General features: G+C 43.9%; 1 protein-coding gene across 2 annotated transcripts; it reads left to right on the top strand.

The window, feature by feature from the left end:
• Positions 1–1,391: 1,391 nt before the first annotated feature.
• Positions 1,392–18,791, top strand: GDE1 (glycerophosphodiester phosphodiesterase 1; the record flags this gene model as incomplete). Of its 2 annotated transcripts, XM_084249373.1 has the most annotated exons (6): positions 1,392–1,652; positions 8,978–9,153; positions 12,156–12,261; positions 14,603–14,695; positions 17,308–17,519; positions 18,644–18,791. In XM_084249373.1, the coding sequence occupies 6 exons, from the start codon at positions 1,392–1,394 to the stop codon at positions 18,789–18,791; spliced, it is 996 nt and encodes a 331-aa protein (XP_084105499.1). The 2 variants fall into 2 exon arrangements, with proteins under 2 accessions (XP_084105499.1, XP_084105500.1); XM_084249374.1 differs by lacking the exon at positions 14,603–14,695.
• Positions 18,792–20,231: the final 1,440 nt, after the last annotated feature.

The following is a 20,231-nucleotide window of genomic DNA, read 5'->3' on the forward strand; positions in this document are numbered from 1 at the left end:
ATTCCAACTTCACTCACAGCAGGCAGTTAAGCTAGCAGTGTAACAGCCGCAGTCTCCTGCTCCACCACTCAGGAGTCAGAGGGATGGATGGAGGGGTTTACTCCCAGGAAGGGGCTCTTGAGACCCTGTCGTCAAGACTGAAAAGAGACTTCACAGACAACCGTGAGGCAGAGTCAGCATTTATTAATTAGCAAAAGAGCAAGGAAAGACAACTCTGGGGAGACCTCTATGGGCATGAGAAAGATTCACCAAGGTGCTGAGTCTGGGGGTTCTATGTAGGTTTTAGGACTAGGGGTTGAGAACAAAGGAATGAAACTTTATTGGCTGAGAAGGCAAGGAGAATAGACTTGGCATAAGTTGCTAGCTGTGGTTACCAATCAGCTGCAGCTCAGTGGTCATGCAGGCCTTGGCCCATGTCCAAAGTAAAGATTTCACGGAGGCTGTGTCCCCTCAGATCCAGAGGAGGCGTGTCCCCGCAGATCCAGATAAACAAGTCTAGTCTAGTCTCAATGTCTGGGACTCCCTTTTCTTTTGGGTCCTTAACTCCCCTTTTCTCATAGCAGCCAACTTGATAAACTGTGTAAAGATAACCCAGGAATGCCGGAATGCCAGGCTGGGGGGAATTAGTAAAAAACAAAAAAAAGTGTCAAGGAAATTGATGGCAGCAGGTGTCTGGGCTTAATGTCATCAGAGTTTTAACCTCTTGTTTACCAGCCCATGGGAACAGCAAAATTGAATGGCAATACTTCTGCAAAGTTTTTCCTTGAGTCCTGTCCTATCTCACTTCTAGGGTCGACTGAATCCTTGCAGTAATGACTACCCACCAGGGTTGGGGAAACAGATCAGGTAACTACACTCAAGCATTTGCTGGCACAGAACCTGGAGCATGGTAAGTACTTTACAAACGTTAACTGTAATTCTTAATTGCCCCACAAGAGCAAACACTGTCCCGCTGGTGCCGTGTCCAGAGCCCCTGGACCGCTGTTGGCACACCCTGAACTGACTAAAACAGTCTAAGCATCCAGTCCCTGCAAAGCTCCTTACGGCGGCGCCTCTTAATTCCTCCCCTTCTGCAGGCTGAGAACCCTTGACCCAAGCTCCAGCTCGCAAAACTACCCCAATGTCACTTTGGAACGTGAGCCTGGGTCCAGGGCGGTCCTCGTTGCCATGGCATCAGCCCCGCCCCCCGAACTCGGGCGCTCCCGGGCCCTGATTGGCTGCGGCGCTCCCCGCTCTCCGGATGTGCCTGCAGCCGCCATTGTGCGGCGCTGGTCCCCTGGGAGGGCGCCCGCTTCGGGGAGCGCCTTGGGCTCTCGCCCCTGCTTCTCTGTCTCCTGTCGGGGGAGCCCGGCGGGCCCGGGACCCCCGCTCGTGCCGGTGCGGGCGCCGGCATGTGGGTGCTGGAGGACCAGGGGGGCCTCCTGGGCCCCTTCTCCTTCCTCCTCCTGCTGCTGCTGGTGGTGACGCGCAACCCCTTCAATGCCTGCCTCTTCACCGGCAGCCTCTACCTGCTGCTGCGCCTCTTCAGCTTCGAGCCCGTGCCCTCCCGCCGGGCCCTGCAGGTGCTCAGGCCCCGAGACCGCGTGGCCGCCATCGCCCACCGGGGCGGCAGCCACGACGCGCCCGAGAACACGCTGGCGGCCATTCGGCAGGTGAGCCCCCCACACCTGGCGACCTCGTCCCCCGGGCTGGAACTTGCGCTTGTCCTTGCGAAGGATCCCCAGTTTTCTCGTGATAGTCTTCCCAGCTCCCCATGTGTCCCCGGTAGATACAGTCAAATGGCCTTTGATCCCTCTGAAGTCTGGAGAATCTCCCAATTTCAGGTATTTATAGAACACAGCAAATAGTGACATATTCAGCATGCACAGACATGAGGGCGCAGTCATGAACCAGACAGAAAGAGCCTCTGCTTTCCAAAGCTGGCCCTGGCGGAGGAGAGGCCTGTCTTAAGCAAGTAAACGCATAAAGGGTATAAGGTGCAATGAAAAAATTAGGTAGTGGGATAAAAAAAATGACAGGGCGGTGGAGCTGGGGTGTTTTAGATAGAGTCAGAGAAATCCTTTCAGAGACGATTTTTAAGCTGAAACTGGATTATGGAAACCAGCCATAGATCTGGGGAGAAGTATTCCAGGGAGGGCAGTAGCAGGTGCAAAGGACCTGAGGTAGGAATGATATTAGTGTGTTCAGATAACAAGTTTGTGTGTGACCTCACTTAATGGGAGAAAACACAGGCTGGTGTATAAGTGAAGCTGGAAATGTGACCAGGTTAAGTGGAGTCTTGGTCAGTGGTGGAGTTTATTCTAAATGAATCACCTTCAAAGCAGCTGGCCTTGCTTGTCTTCCAGACTGTCCCCTTCATATCTTTATCTCCTTTCCCTCCAAACACACACGTTCAGCTCAGACAACCCTGGCAGTAGGACTCCTGATCAGTTTTTGCCTCCTCTTTTCACAAGGCTTGCCTGAGACTCCAGAGCCCGCCCAGTTCTCTTGGCAGTTTCCTGACTTCATAATAATGACAGCTTGCATGTAAAAGAGTTTTTGCATATGTGGAAATACTATCTCTTGCTCTTATTTCTTTGAGACATTATTTTAACATTGACTGGACCAGGAAAACTGACTCAAATACAAAGAGCTCTTTCTGGAATTCAGCCTTCTGATTCCAGCCCACATGCACTTTGTCATAGACTAGGATATATTCTGGGGTGTAAAAAGCTTGGACTGACTTCTCTTCTTCTAGCTGGGGATAGACAGTATTGGGTAATGAGCAAGTTACCTAAGCTCTGTGTCCCAGACAGTCGTGACCATGATGTGGCAAGCAAGGCAACCCAGGAAACCCCTCCTCATTCTAGTCCCAGCCCTGACCTCAGTTTTCCCAACTGTAAAATAGGAATAATGTTGGTATTCTCCCTAATGGATTGTGATCACTGAGGTAGTCCATGTAAAATGCTTGGCCCACGGTAAAAATTCACAAATGTAAGCTCTTTAAACCAGGAATCTGAAGATGGCTTGACTCTTTAAAATCACCTGTGTAAAGGCAAAAATTTTAGGTGTGAAGAAGGAAGGGGGTCAGGTATGCAGCCACCTTTAATATGATGGAGGATACCTGTATTTATGAACTAAGTCAAACTTCTGTTTCACTCCCCTCGGTTCTTTACAATGGAAGGGAGATAGAGCTACATTTCTATTCTGTTTAAAAATAAGTCTAAAGTAATCAATTGTATGAGGAATATAAAAATAAAATTTAAATTAAAAAAATAAATAAAAATAAAAAATAATCAAAGAATGTATTTACATCTAAACTCAGAGAAGTTGGATGAAGTAACAGCTATCTAGGAGATGGAATTGTATGAAAAGAAAGATATTTGATTGCTAATAAGAAGGGGGGGCATATAACTGTCATTGGCTTCTGTTTCAACTTAACCTTGATGTAAGATGCTTTAAAGTAGAACTCAGTGTTAATTGAGCACAGAAGGCATCCTTAAGCATTTACTAATGGTTTGGTCAGGAACAAGTTTGACTGAATATAAATCATATTAAGGAAGTAGATGTATGAAATACACAGTGTTTCACATCCTGTTGTGTTACAAGGAAATTGTAGCTAAATTCCATTCATGTCATATGTTTTGGCTGAGCATGTATTTAATATATATAAAGCCGATTACCACTCTTACGAGATAATGAGGTGTGGTGATGCAGGTTGTTTAACAAGGTCATTGCCAATGAACTTTTTAGCTCCTGAATACAGACCTCGGAAGATAAGATCACATTGTCCCACTTGACTTCAAAAGAAATATGTAGTTGATTTCCATCAAAGTTTGTTTTTTGTCCTGTTCTTTCTTCCTTTGCATTGTTGCTGCTCATAATTTATATTCATAAACATTTTACTGTATAAAAACGGCCTTCCTGGTGGCGCAGGCAGTTGAGCACAGTGCTGTGAAGCTGTCTGCAGCCTCTGCAGTGCTGGTTCGATCCCCGCCGGCCTTGGAGCAACCCACATGGTGAGCAGACCTCTCCTGTCTCGCCCACTGCTCCCCTCAGCAATGTATTTCATCAGTCTGCCTGTTCTGCTCCCCACTCTGTCTCTGGTGAATCCTCTCACCCTCCTGCACATCTGGCCTGTTCTCCGGCTCTTGTATAAATAAAATAAATCTTTAAAAAAAAATCAGGGAGGGCCTCCCCGGTGGCGCAGCGGTTGAGCGCTGGGTTGCGAAGCTGCCCGCGGCCTCTGTCGCGCGGGTTCGATCCCCGGCTGCTCCCCGGCCACCAGAGGAGGGTCCCACATGGCGCGCAGACCTCTCCTGCCACCCGCTGCTCCCCTCAGCAGTGTACTTCGGTCCTTCTGCCTGCTCTGCTCCCCGCTCTGGCTCTGGTGAATTCTCTCACCCTCCCGCGCTTCTGACTGTACCCAGTGCTTGTATAAACAAAAAAACAAACAAATAAATAAATAAATAAAACATGCCTCTAAAAAAAAAAAAAAAATCAGGGAACATATTCTCATAGTAATAGAATTTCTGGTCTGGTCTATTATAAGATATAGAAGAACAACTTCAGTGATGTGAAGTGAATATATTCTGAAAACAGATGCACTATTAAAAACAATGACGGGAATGAAACTGTACCCACAGTCGCTTTTCAGTGTGCACTTTGATGGTTTTTGATGAAAATATACCCTGGGGTTACCAACACTAAATCTGTTTCCAGCAGCCCAGAAAGTTCTTTTGTGCTCTCTCTGGAGTCAGTACTCCACATCCCACCTCTGCCCCAAGGCAACACTGATCTGATTTCTATTAACTACAGTAAACTGTACTATTCTATTACTGAACAGTTGCTGTAGTTTCAAACATTTTAAATGAAACTACCAAATTTATGTAAACTAGTTTATGTGAAATTATTATATTTAGAATAAAAATAGTATTAAAAGAAATTTCCTTAAATAAATGAAAAGGTATGAAGTATATACTCGTGGGTGATTTAGAATCAGGGGGTTATTTTCTTGACTCTATAACCAGAATAACAAAAGAAAGTTGAATTTAAGCATTACTAGATCTGGTCTAAGAAACTCTAATATGGTAGTTCTTACATAGGGCTTTTGTTCTGGTCCTTAATAAACTCAGAAGACAAGTAAGTGAACTCACTAATTCTAGCATTTTTGCTAAAATACAGCGTCTCACCATTGTCATTTTCTGTGTTGTAGCCAAGTAAAGTTGGTCCTAATGAGTAAAAGTATAATTAAATGTAATAGTAGTGCTGGCACCAAGGAATAAGGATAACATTCGTGGCATAGTGAGAGAGATGCAATGTGGGTACTGACAATGTCATTTTTATCTGTGTTGTAGAATATAGGACCCAAGTTGATATACCTTACAAGTCAGTAGCTTATTCTGACTTTAACTTATAAGGTTAAGTCTCAGCGCTATCATCTCGCCAGCCTGAGTTCGATCCCCCACCAGGAAGCTAACCCATATTTGGCACAGCATACCTCTCCTGTCTCAGCAGTGTATTTCAGTAAATCCGCCTGTCCCCCACTCTGTCTCTGGTGAATTCTCTCACCCTACCCCCATCCCCCGCACCTCTGGCTTACACCCCAGCTCTTGTATGCATAAATAAATATTTAAAAAATATTTGAAAAGAATTCAGTGAATAACAATGGCTTGATTTTATTGACTGCTTCCAAAGCACAAGACCAGTGCTATATGCTGTTAATAGGCACTTAAATGTGGGGTAAATATATACAGGCCTGTAAGTGAATGTGAGAATGGCGCACATCAGCTTTGAGAGGGTAGTTGGCTCTGGAGAGGACGAGGGGAAAGTTTTCGCTCTGTCTGTGGTGTGGATAAGTACAGTTGTGGTAATTGAGTTCCATCTACTACCTCCTAGTTTGACCCAGAGCGAGTTTCTTCATCGTACTGTGTCTTAATTTCCTCATTTGAAAATGAAAAGATTACCTTATACAGGGTTGAGGGTCACATGAGTTATTACATTTAAAGCACTTGGACTAGTGCCTGACAAATAGAGATGTCTCAATCGATAGCTGTTACGTTTTAGGGCAGCAAGAAATTAAAACAAATATGGCAAAATGTTAACACCTCTCAAGACTTTTTTGCTATATACTTTTATGTATGTTCGCAATGGATGTTGACATAATTTTTAAAAATTTAAGTTAATGTCTTCATCATCGTGAGCATTTCACATCTCCATTGTGACAAAGAAGTCAAAGAAAACAAGTTTGGACAGTGTGTCAGAAAAGCGTGACCCATAAAACTTAATGTTCGAGGGCCTCCCCGGTGGCGCAGCGGTTGAGCCCGGGGTTGCGAAGCTACCCGCAACCTCTGCAGCGCCGGTTCGATCCCCGGCTGCTCCCCGGCCACCGGGCCAGGGTCCCACATGGCGCGCAGCTCCTGCTGCCCGCTGCTCCCCTCAGCAGTGTACTTCGTCAGTCTGCCTGTTCTGTTCCCCACTCTGGCTCTGGTGAATTCTCTCACCCTCCCGCGCGCTTCTGACTGTACCCAGTGCTTGTATAAATAAATAAATAAATCTTAAAAAAAGAGAGAGAGAGAGAGATTACATAATTCAAACTGAACTCTAGGAAGGTGGGCTTGGCCGCAGACCCTGGAAGACGGTTTGGAGAAGAATGGCAGAAACAGCTACCGAGGATACTTAAAAAATAAAACAAAAAAACTTAATGTTCATGTCCTTTTCTTAGATAAATCCTAGTATATCCCATCCCATCCTAGTATATCCCAACAAGCTCCCCGGCCTGTTGGCCAACACCCATGCTGCTCACTAATGTAGTGTCCCCTAAAAGCAGACTTGGTGTCTATGCTGCAGAGGGTGGAGTTGAACCAACAAAAACCTGACTCATCTTGTTTATGCCAAAGTAGCACAGTATCAACAAGCACAGAAGAATCTTCAGAGATACTGTACCAAACAGAGTATAGTTAAACAGTGGAAGTTGTTGACATATATGTAATTGTGAGCTTTAGTCACCCATATAATTGAGGAACTGCTGGAGACCAGCTCCAGCTAGAAGTTGTGTCAGGGGTCTCAGAGAGGAGAGGACGGTGTCGGCCAAGTTTTCTCGGAGGACTGAGGGGAAGTGGAGTGAGGTAGGAGTGAGGTAGACACAGACTCCTTTCCTGCAAGTATCTCCTGCTGAGGGTCTCAGCGGGTCTTTATACCTTAAGGCGAGCGGTGGGATTTCATCAGCGTAAGCACTGAAGCAGAGCAGAGACAATCGATACATATTTTCTCATGATCATGTAAAGACTCCCTTGGCCTTACACCTGTAGGCCATTTCTTTGGTAACCTAAGAACAATTAGTTTCCTAGGTACAGCTCATTTACTAGCATGATCAGTCATACAAGACAGCACAACATTTGGCAACAATTAAACTTTCCCAATTACAAAAGTGGGTGTAAAATTCCTATTCTATATTCAATTACTAAAATCAGTCTATCTCCTAGCACTCAATTAACTTGGTTAATAATTACTTCAAAGTGGTTGTAAGGGCAGGACTGGCCACAGTGCAGATTTTCTGATCTCATGCATACTGGGTAAAGGAGGAGTCAGAGTCCTCAGTGGTTTTTTGCAGGTCTTTTATTGGGGTTCACCAGGCATATGGCAGGCAGGGGTGCTTGTCTTCACTCTGTCTGGGCTCTCCGGCCTTCTCTGCTTCTCTCCCGGCTTCTGTTTCGGCTTCTGCTGCTTCTACTGGCGTCCCCGTGATGCCGCCCTTAAAAAGCACAGTCTTAGCACAGGTGTACCCACTTCAGGTGCCCGCCATCAGGCATGCATTCAGGATCATAGGGTTCCCTCATCTATCCTGATGGCGGGAGGGCAGAAAAGCCGATTTTTTACCTTACCCTACAGTGGTCTAAAACAACTCATCAAATCTATGTAAGTTCTACTGAAGTCTAGCTCTTAACTAGAAATTCCTAACCTCCACATGGCCTGTGAACTATTGACCTCTTGCATACACCAGGAAATGTATTGTTGCAGCAAACAGGCACCCCCTCAGGTTAGGCTATGGTTTCCACGCACAGCTGGTTCAGGGCAGCTTGTTCTCCATAGTTCTCAGGGCCAGGACATTTCTATCCTAACTATATCTTTAACAATTTTTACTTCTTTTGTGATAGTTCATGCGTAAGAACAATAAGCCAATTGTCACCTGGGTCCAAATTAGTTTTTTTTTTTTTTTAAAGATTTATTTATTTATTTATTCATACAAGCACTGGGTACAGTCAGAAGCATGGGAGGGCTAGAGAATTCACCAGAGCCAGAGCGGGGAACAGAACAGGCAGAAGGACCGAAGTACACTGCTGAGAGGAGCAGCGGGCGGCAGGAGAGGTCTGTGCGCCATGTGGGACCCTCACTGGGGATTGAACCGGCGCTGCAGAGGCTGCAGGCAACTTCGCAACCCAGCGCTCAACCACTGCGCCACCGGGGGAGGCCCCCAAATTAGGTTTTCACAGGCCAATTAATAACTAACTTACCTCTGCATTAACCAAGAACAAATTGGAGAGTATTAGCAGGCATTGCCATGGAGACTCCCTAGTTCAGATCTTCCTTGGGAAGTGCAAGAACTCCCTTCTTGTGGGAGTTCTTTCCAACTTTCCCTCTTTGGGGAGCACAGGAACTCCCCTCTTCTCAGGAATTTCCCCCAATGCTCAGACCATGTCAAGAGACAGCATGGGAGCCGCAGCCTGCTGCAAGGAACCAGAGAAACCTTAAATTTCCTAAGCCTCCTCATCTGTCACTGTGAGAGTGGGGGAAGTGGGGAAATTGCCATTTTTAAGGAATCCATAAGTGAAGAAGTTGAAGTAAGGCTAGAAGGAGGCCGGCTTGCTGTCGGTGCAGGATGGGAGTGGCGTCAGAGCGGTTGTCCACTTAGCGGGCCCTGCGGGTCATCTTGAGTGTTGTTGGTTGAAAACGACGCCCATGGCCATTTGACATTAATATTATGGATGCTTTTGTTAAGGCAGCTAAGAATGGAGCATCAGGCGTGGAGCTGGACATTGAGTTTACATCTGATGGGATTCCTGTCTTGATGCACGATAACACGGTAGATAGGACGACTGACGGCACTGGCCGACTGTGTGATTTGACATTTGAACAAATTAGGAAACTCAATCCTGCAGCAAATCACAGATTAAGGTAAGTGGTTTATTGTCGCGTAAGCATACCTTCCAGCTCTTGTTGGCAGCCACAGGACAGCGGCTCTACTGCATCTTCTGCTCCAGGAGAATTGTTTTGGTGTGCTTTGTTTCGAATGGGATACAGGTTTCCCAGGTAATGAGCAGGCGCCAGGAACAACAGAAACATGGCTGGATGTTTTTCACCATTTCCCATTGAGGCCACATTTGGTCTCAGAATCATTCCCAAGACAATGCTCTGTCTAGTCACTAACATGACAGTTACTTTCTACGGTCATACAAATTATAGCATCATAAGGCTAAAAGCAATTGCAGAGTCACTTGTCAGTCTTCTTGCCTTCACATGCCCCAAGAAACAAATTATGGGGCCTGGGTTTGGGGCAAAATGGGTGAAGTTGTTCTAAGGGTACAAGTTATAAAATAAATAAAAACATGGGGATGTCATGTATGGCCTGTTACTATAGTTAATACTGTATTGCGTATTTGTAAATTACTAAAAAGTAGAACTTAAAAGTTATCACAAGAAAAAAGTTTATAGCTAGATGTAATGGATGTTAACTGAGAGTTATCATGGTGTTCACTACACAGAATATACAAACATGAAACCATTATGCTGTACACCTGAAACTAACATGTTATGTGTCAATTATCAAAAGAAACAAATGATGCATTCTTTAAAATCTTCAATAATACCACCTTTGAACCTAGCCCTTTTAACTCATCAGGTCCTTGTAACAGACTTTTGAGGAATCAGAAAATCCTAGAAAGTATCCTAGAAATCATCTAGAACAGCATTGTCCAAAAGAACTTTCTACAGTGATTAAAAGAAAGTACATCTGGGACCTCCCTGGTGGCGCAGCGGTTGAGCACTGGGTTGCGAAGTTGCCCACGGCCTCTGTGGCACCGGTTCGATCCCGGGCTGCTCCCCGGCCACCAGAGGAGGGTCCCACATGGCACGCAGACCTCTCCTGCCACCCGCTGCTCCCCTCAGCAGTGTACTTCGGTCCTTCTGCCTGCTCTGCTCCCCGCTCTGGCTCTGGTGAATTCTCTCACCCTCCCGCGCTCCTGACTGTACCCAGTGTTTGTATAAACAAAACAAACAAACAAACCAATAAATAAATAAATGCCTCTATTTTAAAAAAAAAGAAAGTACATCTGTGCTGTCTAATGCAGTAACCACTTGCGGTGGTGAACACTTGAAAGGTGGTTACTGTAACTGGGGAACTGAATTTTTAGTTTTATTTAAATGTAAATTTAGATTTTAATAAACATATATTCCTACCATCCTAGAGCCTGCCTATCAAAGCAATCCTACTCTTAGAGATAAGCTCAGAAAAATTAAGTGACTTACTCGAGCAAGTACTCCAGGAAGAGACCAGGACTAGAATCTAGACAGGTCCATTTCCAGTCAAGAGAAACATCTGCTCTGTCACACTCTTCCTGGCTGCTTCGTGTGTCTCTACCCTGTAAGAGAAAAAGTCCTTTCAGATGTCTGATTTCATCCCCTCTTGCCATAGTTTAAAACAGTAACTTCCAGAGTATTTGTGTGCACATGCATCGGTGTCAGAGCTAGTCTTATAAGGGGTTGCACAAGAAAAGGGTTGGTTCCATGATCCTGAGAGCAAACACTGTCTACTAGATGTTGCCCTTGGGGATGAACAGCTCAAGTCAATTAATACTTTTAATTTAGTGTTTCTCAAATGTATATCACCACTGAGCCCACACCTTTTCCACCGTTAACAACCGTAAACACTGTGGAATTGGTACTGGATAATCTTCTTTGGAATATGGTTATTCCCTCTCCTCTTTGTACTGCTGAGAAATGTGTCTCACTGCTAATTGTGCTGCATCCCTTCTCCAGGCAATGGTCAATATGCCTGTATTTGACTCAGTGAATTCAGTCTTTATTTTCCTGGGTTCTAAAAGAAAAGCCAGTCAAAGAAAATCATAGTTTAGCCTAGAAAAAACATTAATATACTTGAAAGTTCTGAGCCCAGGTTGCTAGAATTGCTTTTCACTATCATCAAATATGTCATTGTTCTAGGGAAACAACAAAAGGCTGATTTTAGTGTTACAGTGACATTGCAGCTAATAAGATGTGAGGCTCAAAGTCACCACTGAAAGCAAGAAGTGCTTAGGGTCAGCATCACCCTTAAAAATCCTGTAGGAAGGCGTGATGTCAGAGGCAGTGCATGTCCTTCTGTCTTTAACACCAGTCTTGTCCCACAGTTGAAACAGAGGTGCGTTCCTTGGTGGAACGCCAGGTGAAGGAATTGGCTTGTGGCTGGGACCACATGGTAGGAAAATGGGCGTTTCTCTAGAATTACCTTCACTGTGGTGAGGTGCACATCCTCAGAGGTGGATGTGGAAGCTAAGACTGGCCAAGGTTCACATTTCTTATCTCTCCCAGGGAACAGACATTGAGTAGGATGGCGGGAGGATTTGCCTATGGTATTTGTCTTTTTTAAAAAATGTCTTAAAGCTGACTTTTTATTTACCTTTTCTTTATCAGAAAATCATGTTTTAAAATTATTTATTTTAAAAGTTGCACTTAAAATAAATGTACGATACAGTTAACAGATTTATGTCTTCTGAGAACTTCCTTTTACACAGGGTTCTAGACAGGCAATTACAATCTTGCATTAAGTCTCTGCCTTCTTGCCAAGTGGCACACACTCTGTCTACGCATTGGTGAATAGTGACTAATTTATATTAATTCAGTGGAAATCTAGTTATTTCCCAAAAATTAAAGGAGTATTGTTGCTGTTGTTCTTTTCTCAGGAATATCTGTAATTTGGTTCAAGTGAATGTAGTGAGTTATCCTTGGACTTTGCATATGGTTGAAGGAAGGAAAACACTTTGGTTTGGAAAACATTTTTCTATGATTAAAGGTGGGGAAACACTTTCCTTTTGGTTGGGAGACATTTGTCCAATGTCTGTTCCACTAAACTTTCCTATTTTTCCTTTTCCTACCATGTGCTATTCCTTTCCCCTCTCTTGTAGGAATGATTTCCCTGATGAAAAGATCCCCACCCTGCGGGAAGCCGTTGCAGAGTCCCTGAACCATAACCTCACCATCTTCTTTGATGTCAAAGGCCATGCAAATAAGGTACAGTTTATAACCGAGTTCACTTCTCTAGGACATTGCATTTTAAACCATTTCTAAAATTTACTATATTTTTTGTTTATTCTTAAATTATTTTTACACCTAATATATTTGCTTAATGGAAGTGTGCAATACAAAGATCCACATCATTGAAGAAACAGTAAATTATGGCACCTTTTTAACCTTTAATAAGCTTTCCAACAACTCTTTGCACTCTATAGCTAGCACAAAATAGAGGTCAGGTTTCCTTACTTGCATGAAACATTTATAAAAAGAGATTAAATTATCAATAAAAGGGTACTTCTTGAACAGACCATTCCAGTAACCTTATGAAAAGGAACGCAGAAGATGGGAACAAAGCAGTTGGGTCTGGCGGATGAGTTAAGTGTCTTAGATAGATAGCTGCGAACTGAATTTAAGAACTCCTATATTTAAAGCTTCTGCTAGTTTATCGGATATCTATCTTTTACACAGATTCATCCCATCTGTATGATTTATGTCTCTTGTGTATGGTTTTGTTATCCTATGATTTGAGTAGTTACACTTTATCACAACTATAGCTTATTATATGGATGACATTCCTAAATAAAATTTTACTTAAATTTTAGAACATACCCTTTTACTCATAAAAACATAATATTGCAATGGAAATCATGGGGAAAATATGGTTCAGATTACATTTGTTCTCTTATAATCGGCTTGTCAAGTACAAATACTTTTTTCCTCATCTGGGCAATGTGGATAATTTTCCCCAGCAATAGTTCCAATCAGTTGCGGCCTCTCCTCAATTCTGAATTCTGATGATGTCAGGTGTTTTTTGTTGGTTGTTTAATCCAGGATTTAATTGAGCTCAGTTGTCATCTAACTTCAATACAATCAACTCCTACTTTTGAAGAAAGACAACAGTGCTCTTTCTGTTAAACTGATGGTTGTGTACATCAAGGCTTTCCAGGCAGTCTGCATCAAAATCACCGGGAATACCTTTTAAAAATACGCATCGAAAAGAAAATCTGAAAATGTCTGGGCTGGAGGGGGTCAAGGAACATGTATTTTTAATGAGCACCTCAGGTTTTGAGGCTGACTTGCCCCATGTTTGAGACCCCTGGTAGGCCCTAGATCTCATCCATGGTATACTGACTGTCATGTTTACTGTCTTAGAATAAGGAGAGGATAAAAGAAGCATTTTTTTTTTTTTTTTAAATACAGCAATTTGAACGTTCTGGTTGGGTGCTCACAGGTGATCTAGGCCACACTGGCTAGAACATAGTGATCTAATTCACCAAAATGGCCGTATGAAGGAAAAAGTGCTGGCGGCAAATTGGAGATGGTCAAGCACAGGAGCCAAGATCATGGGCTTTTGGAAACCAGCAGACCGTGACTAAGCTCTATCCCTTCCTACAGTGTGACCTTAATCTTGATCAGCTTGTATCCTTGAGACCAAATAGCCTAGGTGAAGTTACACACAGTGCATATTAACTCAAACAGCAAGAAAACAACTCTGTGTTTCTCACACTCCATTACATTAGGGAAGGGGAAGGCATGTCCTGAGTACATTCTGTATTTTTTTTTTCTTTTTTGAAATGCATTTTATTGTTTATATCTGGTACAGGTATGTGTGAGTTTCTACAAACTCGCTGATTTTTAAGAATCATGATGTAGTAACATTAGATTTGGGTCAGCTCTGTTATTTTTAGTTTTTGCTGTTCGTGCTCACCAGCCAAATCTGTTAATTCACTAGAGGTTACAAAAAATATTGTCATTTCTTTTGCATTGATTAGCGGGACTTCCACAAGAGGGAACTTTTGTTCACCTTGGGAAGAGCTGAGCAACTTCACTTCTGTGAACAGGGAGCAGCTCCTCCCTGTCCCTTTGCTTCCGCCTTCCTGTTGGTGGTAGATGGCGTTTCCTCTCTGTCCCCTGGACTGAGAAATTCCACCCTTTGTAGCTCCCATGCTGGTGGGCTCATGCTCCAGCTAGGAAAGGTAGAGGGTGATGGAGTTGTGGGAATAATGATGATGACTGCACTGGGGTATAAAGAGACGATTTTAAAGTCTTGTTTCCAGCTTCCACCGGCTTGCAGTCTGTCATACTTCCAAAAGTATGACAGAAAGGGTGAGCTTTTCAGTAAGATAGTGAAGCAACAATCCCCCAACTTCCTTACCTGCTACAGACATGAGTTTAAAGGTATCCCAATGGATAATGGAATCTACCAATATCCCTTTCAGTATCTGGATATACTGCAAATTTCTGAATTCTTTGGAAGTGTTGTAATTAATATATAGTAGCTATTGGCTGGGACAATTGCATATTAATAGATTTTTAAATATGTGAATCTGTTTTACAGGCTACTGATGCTCTAAAGAAAATATATATGGAGTTTCCTCAACTATACAACAATAGTATGGTCTGCTCTTTCTTGCCAGAAGTTATCTATAAGGTAAAACTCAGCAATCTTGTACACAACATTATGTTAGTTGGGGGTAATAACACCAGTGGGCTAAGTAAGCTTTAGATAACACCTGTTAAATCAAACTGGATAAGTAAAGAAACTCCTCTTTTAATTTAACAAGGGACATTCAAGGGGGTCATGTACTCACACCCCTGATTCCTCTTTAACTTCCCATATGTTGTTTGTAGGTTTATTCAGATAACTTGGTAAGTGTTCCCAGGACAGTAAGAATTATGTCATTCTGTGTCTCACTAAGTAACATCCCTTTGGAATGGAACTAATTTATGAAGAATTTCAAATATTCATAAAGGCAGATAGTGGCACCAAGGGCCCTCTCTCACCATGATCCAGTTTGGTTCATCCACACACCCATTTATCCTAAACATCATCGTGTCATTTCATGGTTAAAAAACTGCATTAAGTATCTTTAAAAAAATGACTAAAAAATGACTGCATTAAGTATCTTTAAAAAATGGCGCAGCACGTTGAGCAAAGTGTTGTGAAGCTGTCCGCAGCCTCTGCAGCACAGGTTCGATCCCAGCTGGCCAGGGAAATGTGGCGTGACAGACCTCTTCTGTCTTGCCCGCTGCTCCCCTCAGCAGTGTACTTGAGTCTGCCTGTTGTGCTCTCCGCTCTGTCTCTGGTGAATCCTCTCACCCTCCCGTGCCTCTGGCCTGTACCCCAGCTCTTGTATAAATAAAATAAATCTTTAGAAAAAAAAAATGACTAAAGGGCCCTCCCTGGTGGCCTCAGGGTTGAGTCTCAGCACTGTTACCATGAAGGCCTAAGTTCGATCCCAGGCCAGGGACCTGACCCACATGGTGCAAAAGACCTCTCCTGTCTGGCCCGCTGCTCTCCTCAGCAGTGTATTTCAGGAGATCTGCCTGTTCTGTTCCCCACTCTGTCTCTGGTGAATCCTCTCAACCCCAACACCTCTGGCCTACACCCCAGTTCTTCTACACAGAATAAAAAAAATAATAAAAAGTGACTAAAAGACACACAACCACAATATTGTTATCCCATCTGAAACTATTAATAACTTCTGAAGCTCATCAAATATCCAGTAAATGTATAATTTTTCATTTGTCTCAGCAGTCCCATAAATAGTTTTGTCTCACAAAGTGTTTGTTTAAATCAGGACCCATAAAGAACTGTGTTGTAATTTTAAATCGAAAATCTCTTAAGTTCTTTCCTTTCCCCCTTAACTTGTCCATATTGAAGAAACCATGCTGTTTTGTAAAGTTTACCTGAGTCTGGATTTTGTTAATTGCGCCACGATACAGTTTAGCACATTCTTCTCCGTTTCCTGTAAATTAGTAGTGAGATCGAAGAACTTCATCAGATTAGGTTCAATTATTTATTCTTGGCAAGATCATCTTGTAGGTGTCAGTGTATTCTTCCACGAGGTAGCGCATGACGTCTGTTCCACTCACCCGGGGCCGCTTATTGCCCGCAGCCAGTTCTGGTTCACTCGAGCAGTTGCAGCATGTTATTTTTAATTCTGTCATTGTTCTTTACATGTTAGCTATAATGCTTCTGTAAAAAGAAACTTCTCATCTATTATTTATCCAATAGGCAGATAAATGCTTACTTTACTCCTTCCCTTTATTTCCCAGTTTCCAAAATAACGAGTTGGTTCTATAGCATTCTGACAGAGCCTGCAGTTCCGACTGCACAGTATGGCTGGCGCTTGCCCACATGTGAGCTGTCATTGACATGAGTGGGGGCTCAGGCCTTCAGACATATGTCTCAGTTCTTCCCAAACTCACTTGGCCTCAGAGGCCTTCCAAGCGTGTGGCACCTCTCCAGAGGCGCATAGAGCCCTCCATCTCCCATTTTTCTCCTTCATCTTCACCCCCTGCCCCCACTTCTCTCATTTCCTTCTTTTTCCCACCCCCACAACACTTTCCAGTCATTTTCTCTAGAAGGCATCAAAGCTGACCAGCCCTTCTTGAGAGGACCGTGGGGCCATCCTCACTGAGTTCCAGTGACATTTATCTGGCCAGAATTTAAATCCATATCCAGTTAAAAGTTTATTCTCAGGACATGATTTAGATTTTTTTTTTTTTAAGATTTATTTATTTATTTATGCAAGCATTGGGTACAGTCAGAAGTGCAGGAGGGTGAGAGAATTCACCAGAGACAAAGCAGGGAGCAGAACAGGCAGAAGGACCAAAGTACACTGCTGAGGGGAGCAGCGGGCGCAGCAGGAGAGGTCTGTTGCGCCATGTGGGACCCTCACTGGCGGCCGGGGATCGAACCAGCGCTGCAGAGGCTATGGGCAGCTTCGCAACCCAGTGTTCAACCGCTGAGCCACCGGGGAGGCCCAGGACATGATTCAGATTTGATCCTGGGATAGTAATTTTTTCATTTTAAAGATAGGACTGTAGTTCCTTTAGAATTATGAGCAGCGTGCTCTCCCTTAGCCATATATTAAATGCTTGCTATCCATCACATTATTATGAGCGTACTTAGCAGCCAGGGGGGGCAGGTACCAGCTCTGACCACCCTGTTGGCGTGAGCACATTGGCTAAATCTGGAGTACATGCGAGATACTGGTCTTAAGCCTTGATGATGATTTTTCCAAAATTCCTTTACAGATGAGACAAACAGATCAGAAAGTAGTGACAGCTTTAACTCACCGACCTTGGAGCCTAAGCCACACAGGAGATGGGAAACCACGCTATAATTCTTTCTGGAAACAGTCTATTTTTGTGGTGATGGACATTTTGCTCGATTGGTGCCTGCATAATATTTTGTGGTACCTGTGTGGAGTTTCTGCTTTCCTCATGCAAAAGGATTTTATATCCCCGTAAGTTGAGAGTTTGTTTGTTTGTTTTTAACCTTCTCCTGACACATTTCCTGAATGCTTTTCTTGGAAAGGAAGGAACCACAGTGGACAACCTGGATTGGTTGTGAGCCACAAAACCCACTGTGCCTTTATGAAGTCAAATGTCACTAGTTTCTTAGGTGGGAAGAGTTCAGCATATTTCAGTTTCTAAAACAAGTTGATCAGATATTCTTGGTTTTAGTACAATTTAAAGAAAAAAATAAGCCTGCCAAACTATGAAGATAAAGGGGTTGCATTTCCTTATAATTGGCTCCCTTTGGAATCCATCACGTTCAAGAAATTCTCCATTCCCTAACCTGCTAGCAACTCTGGATCTCCTGGCATTGTTACAGCTGTGTATGTCAGCTGAGTACAGTTGTGAGTCTCACTTTATTTCAGGAAGGCATGTATTCAGTTCAGCAAATCTTTGGTGTCTACTTGCAGTATTGCGAGGTACTAGGTTAAGCTGAAGATGGCAGTGGTAAAGAAACACAGCTGTGGGCTGCCCTCATGTAGTTTATATTTGAATGGAAGAGACAGATGCTAATCAAACAAAAATCCAATGAATATAAAATTACCACTAAGATAAATGTTAGATAGGAGAGAACAATGTACTGCGCTGTGTAACTCCACCTAGTCAGGGAAAACATCCCCAAGGAAGTGACAGCTAAGCAAAGATCGCAAGGGTGTGGTGAGTGGGAATGGCGGGTGGGGATGGGTCCAAGTCAGAAAAGAAAACACACGCAAAAGTGTTGTGATAGGGAGCCTGCTGCTTTCAGGGAATAGAAAGAGAATCACCTTGCAGTACAAGAAAAGAAAGCAGGAACGCGGTATAGTAAGAGCCCACAGAGACAGCTGGGACTGGGCTCTTACAGCCGCCGTATGACTTGGGGGCAGGGGTGTTGCTCATGATTCACTGAAGTGTGCGTGAAGCTAGAACAGCATGGGGGGGCGCTCATGCTGGCCTGTGGGACACTCCTGATCGCAGTGCAGAGATCAATCAAGAGGCGCTTTCTGGGCACTACTGATACTTGGCAAATACCATGCTGCGTGGCGCACATTCCTCCTCGTTATTCTGACAGGATTGGTTTTTCCTCTTTCTCCAGGGACTACTTGAAGAAATGGTCACGTAAAGGCATTCACGTTGTTGCTTGGACTGTTAATAGCTTTGATGAAAAAAATTACTACGAATCCCATCTTAGGTCCAGCTATATTACTGACAGCTTGTTGGAAGACTGTGCATCTCAGTTTTAACTTTCCCCCAGGGAGGAAACGTGAGTACGGAAACTTCCTGCTGGCTTCCTGCAGGGATACCAGCTCATCCTTTGTGCTAGACGAGCCCGGGGGTCGGGGGCCCACACAAGCAATAGGCGGTAGTTGCATTTTTACATGAACCCCAAGCCAGACCCGGGGCTGCCTCCATGGAATGCCTGCGCTCCACACCGTTGCTCTTGAAACCCTGGGTCTGCAGAAAGGCACAACAGCTCTGCCCCCGCCTGGCAGAGCACACACCAGGACCCAGCGGGGACAAGGGCAGACTGAGTGGTGCTGTTTGGGCGCAGAGGCCAATGCATGGGAAATGCATGATCACTCAGTTGACATTTTAAAACTTGACACATTTATGGAATTTACTTATTTGAAATATTTGTATTCGGCTATGTTATCAATGTACTGTAGTCATCAAACTTATGACCATACTAATAAAATCATTAAAAGGAGCACGAAGGGAAAAGTTTCAAGCATCATCTCCTAAGACAAAGAATTTGAGTATTTGGGGAGGCTGCTGTCAGCAGTCTCTGGTGGGGCGTGGAAAGTGGGTGGGAAGTCTTGGAACCCTTCTGTGGGGTTGTTCCCGTAACCTGAAATAAGAGCTACAAACCACAAGGGGGCAGAGTTGCCCTTTTTCCCCTGCAACTCTACAAAGGATGATCCCAACAATTATGACTGAAAGAAACTTCCAGGAACATCTAAGGTTATCCTCATTTTACGAACATCATTTCTGATATTTCTCAGAAAGGACACAGCTGGGAACATAGTAGATCCTGATGTTTTAAGTAAAAGTCTTGTTTTCTATTTGCCAGAAACTGCAGTGATTTAATATACATGATCTCAATTAACCATCACAAAAATCTTAGAGGTGTTCTTTCATTTTTACTGATGAAACTGGAGCTCTGCAAGGTTAAAGTCACTCGCCCAAGGTCTCAAATTCCTTGTTGCAGTTGGGAATTAAATCTAGGCAGAGCCCCTCCTCTTAACTGCCCTGTCTGCCTGTAAAACAGCCCTGACTCCCAGTTCTGTTGCCCTTTCTCATGTGATTTCTACGTAGTGGATTTAAGCAGCAATATTTAAAATGAAATTAAATCTTTAAAAAATTGCAGCCCCTCTACACTCTCCCTTAACTCCCCACCTCCAGCCCCAATTCAATTCAAACATAACAAAAGTCCTAAACAAAAGCCACTCATCCAATATGGCACAGACCTGCCAACAAGGCCCTGGAGCTCATGGCCGGCAGGCCGTGGGCCAGGATCCAACTCACCGCAGCTGGAAACAGTCACTAGCGGCGTCGCTGAGATGACACCGCAGCAGCCCTGGCCACAGTCTGAAGGTCGGGGTGGACAACACCAGACGCTGGAGCACACGACAACGGAGGCCCCAGTCTCACAAGTCGGAATCTGCTGTATAACAAGTTCCTCA

Source organism: Talpa europaea (genome assembly GCF_964194135.1).
Source record: "Talpa europaea genome assembly, chromosome: 12".
NCBI classification, from domain to species: Eukaryota; Metazoa; Chordata; class Mammalia; order Eulipotyphla; family Talpidae; genus Talpa; species Talpa europaea.